Below are 20,253 nucleotides of genomic sequence, written 5' to 3' on the forward strand. Positions count from 1 at the left end.
TACACATTCACAGAAAGTACAGATGGTGGTAGTTTTAACGATACTCGCCTGTCGGTCTCTGGTAGGTAAGGCCATTTATCACGGCTTCTAGCGCATGATGTACTGCCAACACTACTAAAATTTACCCTGTGTAGTGTGTTCTTGTGTATGTATGTGTGCTTGATTTGGGGAGAAAAACTGTGTTGTATTAGGAAAACCAATGATATGGTAAGAGGAGGGTGTTGAAACACGAGGCTTGATGGTCGGTGGTAAACTTTGAAAAAAAAAAAATAAAGATTTCGTTGATAAGCATTTGCTTGGAAAATTCATGGACATAGGAAGTATGAAGATAAAGTCAGTAGGTAAAAATAAATAAAAAATGTTCCGGACCATGAAAATAATGATATAATAATAAAAATAACATATTATTTTCCCTTTGAGAACCAAAAATGGCAACACAAACGCAACATCTTCGTGATCGGAGTTCAATAACATTATATTATAATACATTATAATATTATATACATAGTCTACTACTCCTTTGTAAAGAGATATACTAGACAACCTGTTTTAATACATAGCGGAATTTACCTTTCTTATCATTATTACTCTCTCTTTCCAGTTGGATTTTTTTTTTTTATATATATATACCTATACTACCAGCAATAAATTAGGTAGTATATGTATACTATATACTTACACATTTTTCATAGTATAGCATATTATATGAATTTAATAGATGGTTGATATTAGTTATATTATCATTGTTATATGATAAAGATTATGAGTATTCATGAACTATATTTGATGCAGTTTCTGAAATCAACAATATATGTTATATATAATATGGGTAATAATTTTTTTTTTAATATGTATATAAATAATTGCTTAGCATAGAGTAATATTATATTTGTAAAGTACGACCAATTTCAAATTAAAAATTCATTATCGATGTATTAAATGTCAATAAAATCGCGACAAATAAAATAATACTCCTGATTGAGCATTTATTGATTAATTTTTTTCTGTGAATAGACTTTTTATTCATTTATTTTTATATTATTTACGAGTGGGTTAGTCATTAAATACATTTTTATTTAATTTTTATTATTTTATTAGTTTTTTTTTGAGTGCGACATTTTTTGTAATGTAGGTAAGTATAATTGAATAAATATTTCGAATCAATTCAGTTTAACAAAAATCTTTTGACATCTTTTTAGAAGAATTTTATTGTGTTGAGAACTTAAATTATACTTTTGAGGAAAATATTTCGCATGTAGTAGAAAAATAAATACACTTTTGCATTTTAATACCCACGTATTAATTTATATTTTTTATTCAGTATTGATTTGTTAATGGTCGTTAGATCATTTATTTAAGTTCTTGTACTAACTTGTGGGATTTATTGTCAATTTAATGGCTTATGGTATTATAATTTTATTATATACTATTACATATATTATATTCTGTTCATTTTCAATATAGGTACTAGTTATTTATTTATAGTATCATAGTATATAGTAATCATACGTTAAATTAATTTAACACATGCTTTCATATTTTTTTTATTTATTTTTTTTTTTATCAAAAATTATTTTTTAAACGTACTTTTTTGAAACAAATATTTTTATATCGTAAATTCAATTTACTGACATTTTGAATAATTGAAAAAGTAGCTTTTATGACTCTTTTAATTTCTTAACTGTAAAATATTTTAAATATTTCAGATTGAAACTAAATAATAAAGTTTATTTAAGTATAATTTATTTTAAGATTTAATTGATAGTATTCTTGGTGGTATGTAAGTATTCTTTTATTATTTTTATAAACTCTATTTTTTTTTCATATAATTTAGGTTATTCAAATTTATCATGTAGAAATAATAATGCCACCGTCATAATATTTATTTTCATTTAATTGTGTGAAAATATTGGATAACTTTTAAATTAACTAATATATTTATTATGTGAAAAAGATTGAATAATTTTTTCAAAAGTTATCGAAAACGTCTAGATGTATTTTTTTATTTTTTTTTATTTATCTTAATAAAAAGTATTAAAATACATGTTATATCTGTGTTTGTTTTGGTTATCGAAGGTATCGTTTAATAATAAATTTTAATATTTCTAATTTACAATATCGCTGTGTGTTTAATTTAAAGCTATATTAGGTTACGATATTTGTACAAATGCGAGTAACTATGCAATTTGACTTGACTTTCCCTCCGTACATAATTTGCTAATCATATAACCTATACAATTAAAACAACGACTATGATTTGAATTTAGCTTATTGGACAGAAGATTAAATGAGTTCGATAAGACGAGATATTATTAGAATTGTATGTTAATATTGTAATTTAATTTTTGATTTTCGTCTGAATCCGTGTGTTTCTAACGGGATTCAATTGTCCTTAAACATAACGTGGTTTCGATATAATATTCAACTGTTTTAGCGTGGTATCTTATTGTCTTCGGTGCACTAAGTATTTTACACAAAGATCGTTTTAAAAGCCATAAACTCAAGGACAATGCTGTATGTTGCGCACAATTCCTATATATTTGAAACATGTATTTAACATGTATACATACACGACCGTAGATTACTTTATTTAACTGTTCTCGGTAAACGAATCGATTCTTCTTTTTTGAACCAGTAGTTGTATACATGACGATATACACGTTTAATATATATATATATATATATACAATTGGTAATTTTTTTGTTAACATAATATTATAACACACTGTACTTGTATATGATGATGCAGCGGTACTTTCAACTTGTGTACATCGTAATGAATTAACTTTCACTTTTGTGATACATAAATAATACTCCCACACCGTGTGTATTATATTTGTAACGTATATCATAAAAATGTATTTATTCTTGTGCATCTCATATCATTCAAATGAGATTCGACGATTATGAAATATTCGTATTATAAGTTTAGGACAAATGCTAGAATACCTTTAACTCTACATGGTTTGAGAGTGGAAGTATTTTTATATTTTTGTTTTTACTTTTCAATTTTTTTACCTTTCGTTAAATTGATGCATATGAAAATAATCCGTGTTCCGTGACAGGAGATTCAAAAACGAAAAAATTGGAGCCAGAACGATTTTGAAAAAGTAAAATAAAAATACTAACGCCCGCAATTGAACTTTGTTGACCCGGGACAGGTGCTGTGAGGAAAGCGCTGTGACGGTTCGGTACAATGATACGGTGACGATGTATGTGTCACATGTAGTATAATAATAACGTGATTAAAGTTTTTTTTCTTCCATTCACTTGTTGAAATATTTGATAATTCTTGTTCGATAGACGGAAAAACTTATTTTTGTTTTGTTTGATATTGTAATTTCTTGTGCCGTTGCCACCAATGAATACATTTTTAACCACTAAAAAATAATTTATATTTTGTACTGCTGATCTGTGACTTTACGGAGAGTATAGTTAATTCCCAGTTTTCTGTCCTGCAGGGTGTTTGAAACTCGTGATAATACCTTCTGATTAAAATATAATCAATGAGATAATATTATTTATTTATTGGTAACAATTCTCAATTTGGGGCAAAAATTACTAAAATAAAAACTCAATTCATTACATTTTTTACAAATAAAATATGAGTACTATATTTTTTGATCTTATTTTGAAGTAATATCTAAATAAATTCTATGTATAAACAGACTTATACTTTCAATTCCCAATCCTATGAAAATTTTCATTTTATTTAATAATATAGTATCTTAATATGTTTATAACTTGAAATTGCTTATTGTTTTAATTAAATTGAGAAATCCCATTATTATTTAGCTTTGAATAAGCTATGACTCTCAAATCATTTAATGCGTTCCCTACCTATATTAAATACGCATTGTACATATTTATATAGTCTTAAATATTTAATAAAACAAAGTCCATTGGGCATTAAATAAATTATATTAACATAGTTCTAATTTCCGAAAACTCCGCAACTATTATTAATATCTGTGTTTGATACGCTATGTTGTTAATTTTAATTTCAATGAAGTTAAAAAACGATTTTCGTATATTTAAGTTTACTATAAACTGAATGTTATTTTTACTATTGTATATATTTTTGAAAAAAAAAAAAAACATTTTTTGTATGAAAATAAATTTATAATTGAATGTTAAAACCAAAACTACAATGTTTGTTTTTTTAATATTTTTATTATAGTGAGCATTTTATTAATTTGATGTTTCTATTTCAGGTATGCATTTACATTAATTTTTCACCATATTTGCAAATACCAGTAAGTGATTAATGTTTTTATAAAACTATTTAAAGATTGATTGAAAAAAAAAAACTAAGATGTTTATTATCGAATATTTAATATTCTTGTTATACTTGACAGTAAAAATAATTACTGAAATTTTACCTAAAAGTACAAAAATCATACAATTTTTCTGACATACATATTTCAGTAACTTTTTTTTAATCCGGGAACTCATATTTTATTACTGAAGATTTTATATGAATGATATTACATTATTTAAAAATATAAAATGTCAACTTGCTTTATTAAAAAAAAAGGTTGACTAAACGTCGTTTAACATTTTTTTTAAGAATTCTGAATAAGACTTTTTTAATCATATTTTTTTGATAGTAAATATTGTCATGATTAATTAACAATTAGACAATAAACAATTTCTCTTTATTGAACATTTAATTAAAATAAAAATAATTATGTCTACGACGCACCTTATCACAATCACAATTGAATAGTAAAACTGGTTGTTGTTTTGCACTGATAAATATCAGCTGTGGTGCCATCAATAAATAATCAGTAAATAATAATAATAATAATAATAATAATAATAATATTATGACAAAAAAAAAAAAAAATGAAAATGAACAATAAAAAGATTCAGTTACAGATTTTTAGAACTCCTTTTTTGAAAGTAAACTTAATATGATATTTTATTAATTCAGTGATTCCTCAATGGAGAAATTTAAAAGCAACTTAGGTTTTACAATTTTTATATTATATTTGTTTTTTATTTTATCAAGACTATTATAACCAAAAATAAATTATGTACATAGTTACTAATTAAAATAATGTTATTGTGGTGATTACTATTGTATTTCGAAATTATTTCAAAACATTATAATTACAATACATATTTGGAAGTGTGAGAATTGAAGTTTCTACTTTATATAAATATATCATTTTATGTTTTCTTATATACTGTTTTCGTTGTGATAGTTAATAATATTCCATTTTACTTTTAAATTGATCCAAGTGTAATAACCGTATAAGTATAATACAGGTATTATATTTATGGTTAATTTTATCGTTTATATCTATAATCAAGTAATCTCAATGTGTTTGAAAAACAGTCAATGTTTATCCGACTCTCATGAGCACATTCATACTTAAAATTAAATATGTCCAGATCGAATTTTAAAATATAAATTTATGTTGTATGTATTTACTTCATGTAGTATGTTAATGATGTTTGTGCCTATAAAGTATATACTAACAATTTGATAAAATAAAAAATAACCTCTTGAAATAGTAATGTTAATTGCGGGTTTAATCGTTTAAGTCAGATCGAATCACTTAGGAATCACTTGGTCACTTAGATGGATTTTCCATAGATATTATTGTTTCAATTTTAACTGTTGAATATTGTTTGTTATATTAGTTTAACAGTCAATTGGGACAATTTAACGTCAGATAAGGGATATGTATTTCTGATGCAGTTTGTTATAATTTCTTGTTTTTTTCTTTCTTATAATACTGACATTTGGTGTACCCCAAAAGTGACCGATTTGTATGTATATTTGAATGTGCTTGTATTATGTCCACAATGACTTTGTTTTCGCAGTTTTATAAGTATTCGTCTTATACTTTCAAATAAATTATCTTCCGAATGTTCGTGCTCCGAAACCGTAGAAAGTGTCCAAGTGTAACAAATAATGTGATTAAATCCTCGTTAATGGTAAAATATAAAATACACCGTCCTTTCAGGTTTTCCTTTATAGATTACGATAAACACGAGTGAATTCACGCAGCAGTGATGGTGCTTCCATAAGTATAGGTATTGATTTTTTGATGAAAGTATAACATAGTTTTTATGTTTACTTTTGAACTTGAGTATTTGGATATACGTTCGACCCATTTAAATATATGTATGCACTTGATGTGTATTATAACATTGCTGATTTTGGCATTAATTGTGATCGTATGATTAATTTAATCTGTTTATTGTAATTTCTGAGGGTGTTATGGATGAGGCGTGTGTGTTAGTATTTGTTGCCTAACATTATTTCAATTGATTTGAGCCATAAATATACGTTAATTAAATAATTCAACTATAACACTTATCTGTAGATGATGTGTGTATTCTTTTTTTTCTTTAAAATAGTAATACATTTAACATGTTATTGAGAACGTACATTTTAAAATTATTATATTATTTAAATTTTTTATATTCTTATTTATATTTAATTTTGAATTATTTTTAAATATTTTGGCCCGATAAAAATATACATAAATAATATTAAAAGATATTGCATATTATGTTGATTAGTTATGTGTGGATGTATAAATTGATGGTAGTTTTATATATAACCATATATGGTTGTACTGCCATTTTAAAATAAAAACTGGCTGATATAACTTACCCAATAATTGTGACGTATGATGATTATATTATTTAAATATATATAGGTACAACTATATATGTAAATAGTTTATAGCATTTTTGTGTTTATTGGTATTTTAGAATTTTTGTAGTTAACTTAATTTTACGATTGACTCTTTATAATTTAATAAATCTATGGAAAATATTTAGATCTGTTCATTTATTTTTTCATATTTAGTGAAAAACTATTGAAGATTAAGAATTAGGTATATAATTTAAGGATTACATACTATTATTTTCTTACAATTAAGTTGGTATTTTGTTTTTAAGAATAGTTTACCTGGGTGTAGTGGTCATGACTCAATTTCGAGTGAAATTTCCCCTACATAAATTAATTTATTAGTTTAGTAATCAAGGACTTCCATTTTCCAACATCATATTATAAATCAACCGTTACAATTCTTTTTATTATATCTCATTTTTTTTGAGTTGTCCGCTGGACTAAAGTTATTTTTAACGGACTAAAAAATAAAAATAAAAAAATATTATTGTAATTATATTCGTTATATTTTTTTTTTCCAATTATTGAAAAAGTTGTAGATAAATTTTAGGAATGATCATTCAGGTACACTAATTGGATAACATTTGCTATTAAGAATAAAAAAAGACCGTTAACGATTGTCAATCCTTTTGGTCGACATTGTGTGAATATCAAAAAAATGAAAATGCACATCAAGGTAAAAGTAACAATTAATTTCTCACTTTGTTCAGAATCTAAAACTATTTTATTAGTGGACTTGTTCTGAAATAGTTAAGTCCTGCTTTCGAACAGTTATTATTCGAACTGTTATTGTACTTTTTCCCCGTGTCGTTGAAATTGAATCGAAATTGATTCGTCACAGGGCTTTTGCACCAGTCTTTTATCGCGAAAACTTGAGTAGATTATATGCTGACAACGAACTTTTACACTGGCCATCATATGTGTACGGAAGTTGTGGAGGGGGGTGTTGTGCGTGCCACAATGTCTATTATTCGAATTTTACCGTTCGCCTCGTTGATCACTTTTCGTTCTACTGAGTCATGATCAATGATCGTCATCACCGCTGTAATTCGAATATGCCTAAATAATCCGCATGTTATCCTAAGTTCAGCAACCGACGCTGTAGTGGTTTGTCTAGCTGATAAGAAAGAATTTGGAAACACTCAATTTATGCATTTTTGTTATCATGCTTTTATTATATGTGTCATATGAAATAGGAAATGAGAATAGACCGATATGGGTGTTCAAGAAACGTTGATTATTTTGGTGCGAAGAACAAGTCTTAACAAATTATCAAATCCATTTTAGCTGTATTGGCTGTCCACGAGAAAAGTAATAAAGTCATTATTTTAAATATTTCTCCTTCAACACTTTGAACATCAGCTACAGGGGCGGATCTAGGGGGGTCAGGGGGTCAGCTGACTCACAGTTAATATTTGTTGACAAAATCGGCCTCTTGGAAATTTTTTTTTCTCTTTTTAGACCTTGATTTGGACTCTTGGACAGTTGGCCCATCGGAGTTACTTGAAAAATGAATGCCATGTATATTCAAAATTTAAAATTTTTCAATTCATTATTTATATTTTAAATTACATCGTTTTAGTAGAATGTTAAGTAAATCATATTTTATTCCATACGTTTGTTGTGCTGATAAAATTAGATCATATTTATTAATCTTAAATAAGTCATTATCGTTGGTATCACTAATTCTAACATGTAATATAAATATACTTATATGAGCTTATTGTGTTTTTTTTTTTTTTACAGGGTATTAATTTCTAATTCAGTTTCATCCCTAATAAATGTCCTCTTTAAATGACTTGACCCACAGTTCCCCGACTCTGGATCCGCCCCTGATCAGCTATGTTTAGGAATGATAAATCCAGCGGATGACTGGAACATGTATCCCATAAATGTAGGTGTATATGTTTTTAATTTAATTATAAATCAATTTTTCTGTCATTATTTGTTAGTTTAATTGTTCATTCGTTTAACTATTGTTATCGAATCCACGATAAATTGTCACTGTAAAAATGTCGCTAATATAAAAGGACTAGTAATTTTATTTGTAATATACCTACAATTACTAATTTCAACACAAAATAATTGGACTATATATATATACATATATTAATCTACAATTATAAGATGTGGACCTTCTAACTATATCGATCGAATACGGTACTGCAATCTGGGTTGATAAACAAGAAGCCACGAAATTTTTTTTTCATTCATAATTTTTATTGCAATATTTATACCGCGACATTTTGACGGTACTGAAATGCGAAGGAAGTTTATGAAAATCATTAAATCCTTCATAATTGTTCATGTACGCACCCAAATCCTGTTGCCTAAAACCTGAATCCTGAAGCACATGCAAGACACATTTTGTGGCGACCAAACGTCATGTGGTAGACCGTCGCCGCCGTCGCCGCGCAGTATGTTATATCCGTTATATCCGTGAAATAATTCTCTCGCGCCTATCGTTCCATGTAATGTCCGTGGCAACCACAGTGGTGTGTAACGGTTGGGAATTTCAGACCCATATCAATTAAATAATTAGCCATGTACCTACCTACCTACAACTCCCGTAGTTGGTCTTTTGACGGTTTAATTGTGGTGGCGTGTGTTTGGGTGACTCGGTAATCTGCATAATTTAACAAAGATACACTTGTGTTGTGTTCGCAGGTTTTAACAAAACTCACATACACATATACACATACACATACATGGGGAAAGCAAAAACAATTAAAAACCACTTGTTTAATTTTCTATAATTATTTACTATAATGTCGCCGAACGCAATCCTCAGTCCGGCTACAGTATATCTCTACATATATACTGAATATCTCTAGGCACATCCTTTGCGCATCACTCGTATTAATTAGTGTAGGTTATATTACGGCTTTTTGATGTTTCGTTAATATTGTCTGCGATCGTCATATATATGTCGAACTATACCCATCTATATAGAAACAACGGGTAAATGTTTTTATTATTATGTTGTATGAAAATATCAGAGAAAAGCCATCTGGTGGTTGAAACCTTTGGTAATGGAAGCTTATACATTCATATATGTACACTTCACTTTTTTTCTTTTTTTTTAAGAAGATCTTGAGACCATTTACGGTTCAATCGACAGATTGGGTTATCAGGAAGATTGACTATAGAAAGACGGAAAATTAGAGAATGAAAGTGGAAATGGAGTTTGTGATAGAGTTTTAGTGTTTTTTTTTTTTTTTTTGCTTATTGGCTTATAGTTTATATATTAAGGTTATTATTCTGGAAATTATTTGAAATTTACCAAGATGCTGAGATAATGACATGAAAGGTAATAGAGTGAAATGCCTCAATAGTGCGAGTTAAGAGTATCAACATAGGTGGACATCAGGGGGAGGGTTACACTGTATCTTTTTTCACTAAGAACAACATTTTTCAGACTTTCTTCTCAATAAAATATAAAAGCTGTTCATTTATGCTGTATTTTATATAAGTCATGTGTATTATTAATAATTTGACATGTACTTAAACTAATCGAAAATTTGTGCATTACTATTAAATTGTTCTTGTAACAATTATACAAAATGTATTGAATTTTCTCATGTAGACTTTCGGTAGTTCAGGGTTTCATTTGTTTTAAAAACAACTTACATTTATATAATGGAAAACAATAAAAGCTTTTATTCAAATACCATTTCATACAACTTTGTTTAATTATTTTTGAACAATTGATTTAATGTTAGATAACTTAAGTGTTTCTTTTAACTGATATTTAAACTAATTAAATTTTACTAAACAAAATAAAATTCCATGAAGTAGACAGTAATTAAGTTATAAGTGTAAAGGCCTTTTTTTCCTGAGTTTGAAGCTATTATTCTAACTGTTATAAGCTTTTAAGGTCCCAAGAAGTTTAAAAAATATAACTTTAGTTTTATTTCAAAAAATTAAATGCTTTTGTTTCGTTACCTAGGATTTTATAAATATACAGTAGGTTACTAGAATTTTTTTATATTTTTTCATTGATCTGTAATCTCAATCTACACTAATATTTTAATATTATTTTAAAATAAAGTAAAAATTAAAAATTGAAAATCGAAATAGGTACTGCAATCAAAAATCATAAGAAATGGCTCAGAGAAATTCAGTTCATCAGTTTGAAATTTGTTCGTAAGATCACAAACTTGCTCAAACTTGATAGAGAGTTAGAAATGTAAACTATCAGTTACCATTATAGTGCAATTTATGTTAAGATCCAAGCTATTGATAAACCGAATGCAAATATTGTATAATTTTGACCTTTAAAAATGCATTTTTGAACAAAAAATAAAATAAAATAAAACTAAACTATAGCAAGTCTTTTGATTCCCTCTGAATCGAATGGAAATGTACCACAAGACTTTTACAATATTTTTCTACATTTTATATAGTATGTGAAGGTTTGTTTTGATTCACGAGTAATCCATGGTAAAGCTATCCATAACAAAAGTAAGAAGATTTTCCCTATGTACCGTTGATCGAAAATGTAAACCCTAATTTGTCAGCTTTAAAGTATATTGAAAATATTTGAAATTATATATTCTGCGTGTTAATATTATTGAAATGGACTATTATGTAATGAGTGATGATGAATAAGATATATGATTGCAATATTATTATTTTGGCCATTCGACAACGTCTTTGTTCTAGGTTAATTAGTCTAGATTATGAAAGGCTGACTTTTTACTTATGATCAAATTCTTAGTACAAAAAAAAAAAATAATAATAATAATAATAAATAAATAAATAAATAAATGTTAGAGAAGTGACTTAATTTAGCATTTTAAATTTAGAAATTAACGAATAATTTTATTTCAGTAAATTAATTATTGGTAAAAAACAAAGTATCGGATTTGCTATATTTAATATCCTTTTTTTATTTAGTAACTTTTTATTTTATGATGAAAATAATTCTATTAATATGATCTTATAATTTATCAACAAATCATATTACTATTTTCTTAATGTTATGTGATTAAAAATACTTAAAATACCGGATATTCTAATTAATCTGAATAGTCTGTAAATGATTTAAAAACCTGGAGATTTTAATGATAATTCTAAGTTTTCTAAGTTAGAGTACTAATGAAAAAGTTCTTATTTTAAGAAATATCCATCTGCCCCGTGATTTTATATGTATTTCATATTTTTTATTTTATCTTTCTTTATAATATAATTTGATGAATAATTTAACTGATGTTCATAATACATAAACTTATGTTTTTTTAATTATAATAAATATTATATAACTTTACTTCGTAAGTGCATAACAGAAAAAAAACGATTTTACACATTTTGATATTGCTTATTATATAAATGAATATAACGAATAACCTATACTGAAAAATATGAACGTTTGATTTTAATATTTGTCTCTTACATAAATATCGAAAAACTCATTAGCATTACAATTTATGATATATATTGATATATGAATGTGAATAATTTCATTCAAAAACCACGAATGCAGCTATAAGCCGAAAATTACATTTCTAATAATGTGTAATGTGTTCTTATTCATATTTTCTACAATTTACCAATTATTTGTTTTAAATAAATAATGAATCCAAGGATGTTTAGCACGTAAGTACACTTCATGTCTAAACAATAAAAAGTACCTAAAATTTTTGGAAGAAGAAAAGGTAATCTGAACAGTACTATTCATTAAAATTCTCTGGACAGTTGAATAGAAAAACATTAAAATATTTAAAGAAAACATTAATACTGTTCTCAAAGGCCTGCTAAAGTTATTCATAATGTTAAAAGTAATTTCAAGTAATTCAAAATATTTAATTTATTCATAAAGTATGTGCTGGAATTATCAGTAATCATCGGTTTCGTAATAAAGTTTATCAGCTTATTCTATCGAATATAAATATAAAATTTAAATTACTTCGGTTATTCCAATATTTTATCTAAAATAAAATGTATTTAATATTATTTTAACAATTAATATTTTTGACATTATGTATTGGCGTTCTAAAAGAATAGAAACTTGTTGGTGCTACACCGCATGACTGACATGAATCTTGTTGCTTTATGTGTAATGGGCGTACACAAAAATGTCGAACAAAATATTACAACTAATAATTATTATGATGAAAAAATTATTAACCGTTTTGGAAGAGACCCGAGATGGCTGCAATTTATTTTTCTGTTTAGATTAAATAATTTTTGGTACACGTTTTTATTTTAATATACGTTTGACTTTATATATACATACATTTATATATTGTAAATGTTTTAAAAACTGTTTTTAAGTCAATATTTCAAATATAAGTAACTTTTTTTACACCCAGTTCTTCATAATTATACCTATACATGTACTATAAATAGTAACATTTACATATGGTTATTCATAATTTAGTTTAAATTATATTCTAAGCATTGATAGGTTTTGCCCTACCTGTACACTCTTCAAATATTTATGAGATTTTCTTTGTTTATTTATTACGATTTTAGTATAAAGCTTTGAAGTTTCATAACCATCTTTATATGTATACATATTTGTTCTTCTGACCATAGATTTAAAACAATTGACTAAGAAAGGTTTCAAATTTTAATTAAGGAAATTATTTAAAATACAATAAATAGCGCATAGATATTGGAAAGTATATCCCTTATTCTCAAAACCAAAAGACTGATATAATAAGTCTGTAACATTTATATATTTTTTTAAGAAATAGATTTTTATTATAAATATTACACTATAATGGCTTTCAGTAAATATTTTATGTTAAAAATTGCTTCCTTTGAAATGTAAATTAAGAAAAATAAGGAGTGTGTTGTGTATAGCATATTTATAATTTTCTTTTTAACAATTGTATTGAATTATATGTATTTTCTGTTAAAGAAAATATAAATTCATTCAGAAAAAAATACTTTTAACATTTCAAAGTGTTCAAAGGTTATATATTACTATATATACCCAGATATATAGTAGATAAGTAATACAATGTAAATGAATGATATTTCACAAACATCAGTTGTTTATGCTGACACTATAAAGAATAAAAAAAATAGGTGATATTTGCTATATCTGTATGATTACGTAATTTTTTTTTCCATCATTTTGACCACAGCAAAAATGAAAGTGCATATACATATTCTTTTTCTAAAAAAAATATTTTTATATTTACTTATAAAATGAAACTAGACATTTGAAGACTATATAGGCCAATGATATTAAACCATCTGGATATATATGTTTATTGTAGGCTGTCATACACACGTGGGAAAAATATTTGGTGTATGTGAAAAAAAAATTATTAAAGAAAACTCTAATTGATTTTAAGTAAAAAGTTACATTCTCAGGTGTTATTATAATGATATCAAATTGATCAAATACGTACGTAGTACTAAAAATTAACTGAATATAATAAAATAGTACAGTTTAAAAAAAAGTGCCAACACAGATTAACCGAACTTTACCAGACTCTCCATCTTGGAAGCTTTCAGCCAGTTGGTCTTGCAATTCGCTGACAAATGCATCTGGTTGCTAAATAACTTTCATATGAATATTTAAAAACGTGTATGTACAGAGTACAGCCAGAGTATTATATTGAGGGAGCATAACATCAAATATTATATTTTTATAGGACGTATCAATATGTGGGCATATTTTGTTAGTTACCTCTTCATCTAATTTATTCATAATTTAAGACTGAAATTTTCCGAAATGTATATTTTTACATTGTAATATATAAGTAATATTGTTATTCCAGTTATTGCATGTTAAAAATTTAATTGCAAATTACAATATTATTTTTCTCTTGGTTTGGCGCAGTAGTAACTACGGTTGCAACGAGATTAGGCGTCTCTAGATCCCAAATGGGTGATCATTCTAGATAACTACTATATTTCCCACAAACAAATAACCAGTGCAAACATATTAAATACTATCCTAACCGATACAAGTACGGTTAAATCATAATGATAATTAGCGTAAATATCCAATACTGTCATGGGTTGATTATATATTTATATAAAGTCATTTTTATTCAATTATATCATAGACATTTTATGAAATCATAATATTGTATAATTATTTTCTTCGGTTTTTTTTAATCAAATGGTTAACCTGGTTTAAGTATAAAGAGTTATATTATTTACATGGATTAATATCGCCACTTATTTTTAGTATTTCAGATATGGTCGATTACTCTAGATCAAATGTTTAGTTTTTTCTTTTTATAATATTCAATTGTTTTCTTATATTAAATTCTGTATTTTTTATTGTTATCAATTAAAGCAGAATTCATGTTGGTTTTATTATGATTTTACTTAACTGTGTTTTTTTTATTTTTTTAATTTTTTTTTTTTATCAAACAGTTATAGGTTGTTTTACAACGTTTAAATTCGTCCTCCATTTTTTATGGTCTTCATCAAGCCTCTTTAATCCAATATATATGTTATTCCTGCATATTTTTTCAATTGAAAAACTCATATGTTCGAATTTCTCGGTTTTCCTGATGTTTTCGTCCTTACACAGCACCTCCAATTATAGTGTGATACAACTTTTTACCAAGGCATAGAATGTGCCCCATCATGTCTCATCGTCGTATAATGATCAGATAATTTGAATTTGCTTCCAATTGAATCATTATTTTTTTATTTTTATTTTGTTTTATTATAATTTATATCATTTGGCTTTTAAAATAGTAATCAATTAATACGATTAATATCGAACAAACATTAAATAGATATGAATTACAAAGTAAAAACAAGGTAAAATTTTAAATGTGTAAACAAGTAAGATTTAACAGTTGACCAAGGTACGAAAATATTAAGCATTGAGTTTATTGGTCATCATCCTAACTAGAAGATAATTTTTTTGTAAAGTTAGATAGATTCGTAGGTAGGTAAAACAATTCCTTAGACCGGGTGCATCGAGATATTCGAATATCGAGCTGTTTTAACAAGCGGGGTGCATCGATAGTTCCTTCAATCAGTCCATTAATAATATTACAACAGAAAATATTACGGCGTTCAGTTAGAGATTTTAAATTTAACTTATTGCTAATAATACTATAGTCGTGGGGCGGGTGGGGAATATTCAGGCATTAACTAACAAAATTCAGAAAATGATTCTGAACTCTGTCTAGACACCGCATGTCACCTAAGGTGTAAGGAGACCAAACAACTGCAATGTATTCTAATAAACTTCTAACTAACGAGCAATACAGCACAGATAAGCATTTCGATGAATCAAAGTTTGATGAATGTCGCCTTTTAAAACCTAGAACATGGAGCGTTTTGCAAATAATAAAATCGATATGGGGTCGAAAATTCAGTGAGGGAACCCCAGATCCTTAATTTCAGTAACGCGTGTGAGGGGCAGACTGTCAAGGCAATAATCAAAGCTAATTAAAACTTTTGTGTGATAATAAGTCATCACTTAACACTTATTAGTATTAAGAGTTAACCCCACAGCGTTACACCAGTTAGCGAATTTAACTAATACATTCTGTAGAATTAAAAGGTCATCCAAAGACGATATAGCATAGAAAATGTTGGCATCGTCAGTGAACAGCAAATTGCGGCAAGGTGTAATTTGCGAACAAACGATGTTAATGAAAACATTAAAAAGTAGGGGACCTAGATGGTTAGGTTGGCTACCTTAAAGAACACTGGATAGGACTTGAAACTGTGTTGACGTTTTACCGAAGAAATTAATGAATTGCCTACGCTTGCTTAAGTAAGATTTTAGTCAAAATAAAAGTGGCTCTACAATACTGAGTTTGTCAAGAAAGTAAATCAAGGTACCGTGGTCGATTGGGTCAAATGCTTTTTAAAATTCAGTTCAGATGACATCTACTTAATGTTTTAAATTAAAAGACTCTTGCAAGTATGAACAAAAGTCGACGGAACTGGATATTGTTGAGTGACCAGGAAAAAAACCGTGTTGATCTTGAGAAAGAGTCGACAAAAGCGATCTTTCAATACTTTTGAGTACTATTGACTCGAATATTTTACCTAGAAATGGAAGAACAGAGATAGGGTTGGTTGTTATCTGCCGGATTTTCTGCTTTTAAAATAAGAGTAACGCGGCTGCATTTCCAGACTAATGAGAAAACATCTCAGCAAACGATTAATTAAAAATCGAACAGGTCGGTGAATTGAGTACGTCACGAGAAAAATATAGAAGAGGCGCAGCTATTCCATTGGACCCAGTACCCCTGGTATTTGATAACAATTCGAGAGATGCACGGAACTCTGCAACTGAGACGGAGATATGCGATGGAAGAAAGGAAAAATGGCTAGTAGTATAAGAAGATAATTTTGTTTCAGATATCACACGCGGGTCAACAAAAACTGAAAAGAAAAATGAGGCAAATAAATTAGCTACTTGGTCTCCAGATGCCTTTATTTTACCAAGATGAACTTTATTGGGAATGGTGCTACCACCTTGGAGATTACGTACGTATTTCCAAAATGCTTGGGGTTTCTTGTACAACTGGTCTTGCAAAAAATACATACAATTGTTGTACAAGCGTTTCGATTCTAATTTGCAGCGAGTCCGGAAAAATGAGAAATTAGTATTAAGTTTGGTGTTACCTAAAATTTTATATACTTTATGAACCTGTTTTTCCTTTGAACCTTTGAAAGAAGATCTTTCAAACATTTTGAATACCAAGGGGGAAATTTTGATTTACGAATTATGCGGAAAGGCACCAATCGGTGGATAGTTTCTAAAAGTTTGTCCTGCTGATTTATCTGCCGTTAAAGATGACAAATCCCTAACCCAGTCTATTGATCCGAGGTAATCAAGAGTACTAGTGTTATCAGCTCTTGTAAAGTCGCGAAACGAATTTTGGGTATCAAGCAAAGGAGAAAGTGGGAGAAATGTACAAGAGATGGATAACGCAGGATGATAAGTGTCGTAGGGGATAAGAGTTTCAGAAGACTGCCTCACACTAATAGAATTATCACTGGAAAAAAATAAATCAAGGAAGGAGCCATTGCTAATAAGTGAGTCGTTTTTTTAATAAAATTAAATTAGGCCATATTGGTCGCCAATGAGTCAAACTTTGTCAGTGACAGAACCTCTATAGACAAGACCCGAAGTATCGTTGGACCAGGTAACCTGGGGTAGGTTAAAGTCACCGCAAACAATACCAAAATTGAAATTCAATGATTTCCAAACATGATCTATGGACCCTGCATAACTTCCGTATTTAAAATTATCAGAAATTGGAGGAAGATAGGCGTCAGCAATAAGGCCAGTGATGACACAAGAGAAAGAGTGACAGAAATAAATAATTGTTCAACGTCAGTGTTTGGTGGGACAATAAGATTAGGGCGCAACTTATTTTTAACGGCAATTAAAATCCCACCTCCCCGTCGACTATCACTGGTGTTTGAATTTCTATCAAATCTAAAAATGCTATAGTCATTGAGACCTAACTCGGCATTCGAAAAGTTCTCGGTTAGCCATGTGTCCGTTAAAATAAATACTTCATAAGACAATAAAACAATATTTGTATGGATAAGAGGTAATTTCGTACGAAAGCCACGCACATTTTGATAATATATACATAAATTATTATTAGAAATAGAAAGATCTGGATTAAAACTTAAATTATGACGAATAGGAGCATGCTTAGTTTTAAAATTTGTAAAGTCAGAAAAAAACGAATTGAAAATGGTTTTTAAATTACAACAATAAAGACAATTAACTTTAAGAAAGTTATGATTATGCATTTCCAGAGGACGCTGGATGATTTACATTAAGTGATTTTATATCAGATGTTGACTGACGCCGCTTCCAGGGATCCTGTATTTTTGACTAGGTTTGATTACTGATAGTTTGTTATTAATAAATGCCACGATGAGGTCAGATTCACCAGCCTGTTTACTCTGGTCCAGTTCAGCGTGGGTGGCACGAAGAATCTCGCGTTCGAGGAAGGTACAATCTCGATCAATGTGAAATTTACCGGGTACTAAAAGGCCATTCCATTTCGCTATATTAAAGTAGTTGATTAAAGTGAGCACGTCGTTACTTGACCGAAACAAATTCTTGAGAGGTTTAGGTTTTTTCGTTAAGGCTGACCCAACACGGAACAGTTTTTTTATCCAAAGCAATTCTAATAAAATAAAAAAATAATGAGGACAGAATTTCAGATAAAGCTACATCATCGTCAGAGGCTTTTAAGTGTGGTTGTTGATGCAGTGGACTCGGGTAGTCCAAAATTAATTGCATTTTGGTCATATAATCGACGTTCGGACGACTCACGTAAGATTTGGATTACTAAATTACCATTCTCGGGAACAGGTGGTTTTGATTCAATAACTAGTACGTTTGCCTTGAGGGTACAAAATTACTAAACGAGCGTAACTCTTGAAACTACAACTTTGCAAATACGAACGCAGCTAGCCAAAATTAGTATGATATAAATTAAAGTAACCGCGATAGATAGAACCATTGATTATAAATAGTATAGATAGCTCACTGCAATACAAAATGCGTGGCTCGTTAAATGGCGGGTGTCGCTACGAGGCGCTCCAAGCAGTTATTAGTTTTTGCGGGTGTCGTTATAATCGCTAGTAGTTTTCAAAAGTGGGGACTGCCATTTGGATTGCTCCCATTTTAATAAAAGATAGGCCTATTTTATGTTCAATCCCTAAATATAATAAAATTGTCTATAATTTACCTATACAGGTTATACTATTAAGTTTTCATTGGAAAAAGGTTATGACTATTATAAGCATGTTACATTTTAAAATACAAATAAACGATGTAATATTATATAAGTTAGCCATATAGTAATCACATATTCACATTAACATATTAATTATTTTAAATACAATATAAATAGTATTCACATAGATTGTAAATAGTATTTAAATAAATACTATTTATAATCAATGGTACAAACTATATTGAAAAATAAAGGGAATATGGCTTTACCAATTTATTTTATTGTTTGGCTAATGTGTGTAGTTTTCTCAATGCCTCTCTCGACCACCAAGACCATTGTCGTAGTTTATTTTTGAACGAATTGAAATATTTTGTTACTATTTTTAAGGTATTTAATGTTTGTCTTGGTACATAATAAATGATTAATACAGCCAACACTCAACAGCCATCGGCTAATGGTTGAATTTGTGTATATTTAATTGGATAACCGTTTACTGCCTTGTGTTTTTTTCAAATTGTTTGATTTAAAATAAATTATATTTAAAAAAAAAAAAAAAAAAAATCAGGAGATAAATGTGTGTATTTTGAAAGTAATTTAACAAGAAGGTCATCGAAAAATGTGTACAAAAAACTTGTAAATCTACAAAACAACAGCCTAAATTGAGAATACTACAAAATAAATAATTAATTGTAATATATTGTGGTACTAAAAAAAAAAAATAAAATGTTTTAAATGTTTTAATATTTATTTAGTTGTGTTTTCATGATAATATAAGTATATTTCGAAATAGTAAGTAGTTATGACTAGTTATGAGTATGTATAATATTAATATTTAAATTCAATTTAATATCAAAACTATCAACACACCTTTAATTAAAACTGGTTACAACGTGCTATTACGTATGTACAGTGTGTTACGACAGTGACAAAACAATGCGAGTC

The 20,253-nt window shown here is 27.9% G+C and overlaps 1 protein-coding gene across 2 annotated transcripts in view; it reads left to right on the forward strand.

Annotated features, from left to right (window-relative positions):
- The window catches only part of LOC112694432, a 336,198-nt gene that overhangs the window by 169,056 nt on the left and 146,889 nt on the right, over window positions 1-20,253 (forward strand). The window contains exon 1 of one of the 2 annotated variants that reach the window (XM_025569894.1): window positions 16,971-17,089. The exons of the other annotated variant lie outside the window; for it this stretch is intronic. Coding sequence (XP_025425679.1) covers window positions 17,065-17,089 — 25 coding nt within the window. The 5' untranslated portion in view covers window positions 16,971-17,064. Of the gene's footprint in view, window positions 1-16,970; window positions 17,090-20,253 lie in introns of those variants that run through there. 2 annotated transcript variants of the gene reach the window in all.

This window comes from Sipha flava, unplaced genomic scaffold (genome assembly GCF_003268045.1).
Source record: "Sipha flava isolate LNK unplaced genomic scaffold, YSA_version1 129_pilon_pilon, whole genome shotgun sequence".
In the NCBI taxonomy this organism is placed as follows: Eukaryota; Metazoa; Arthropoda; class Insecta; order Hemiptera; family Aphididae; genus Sipha; species Sipha flava.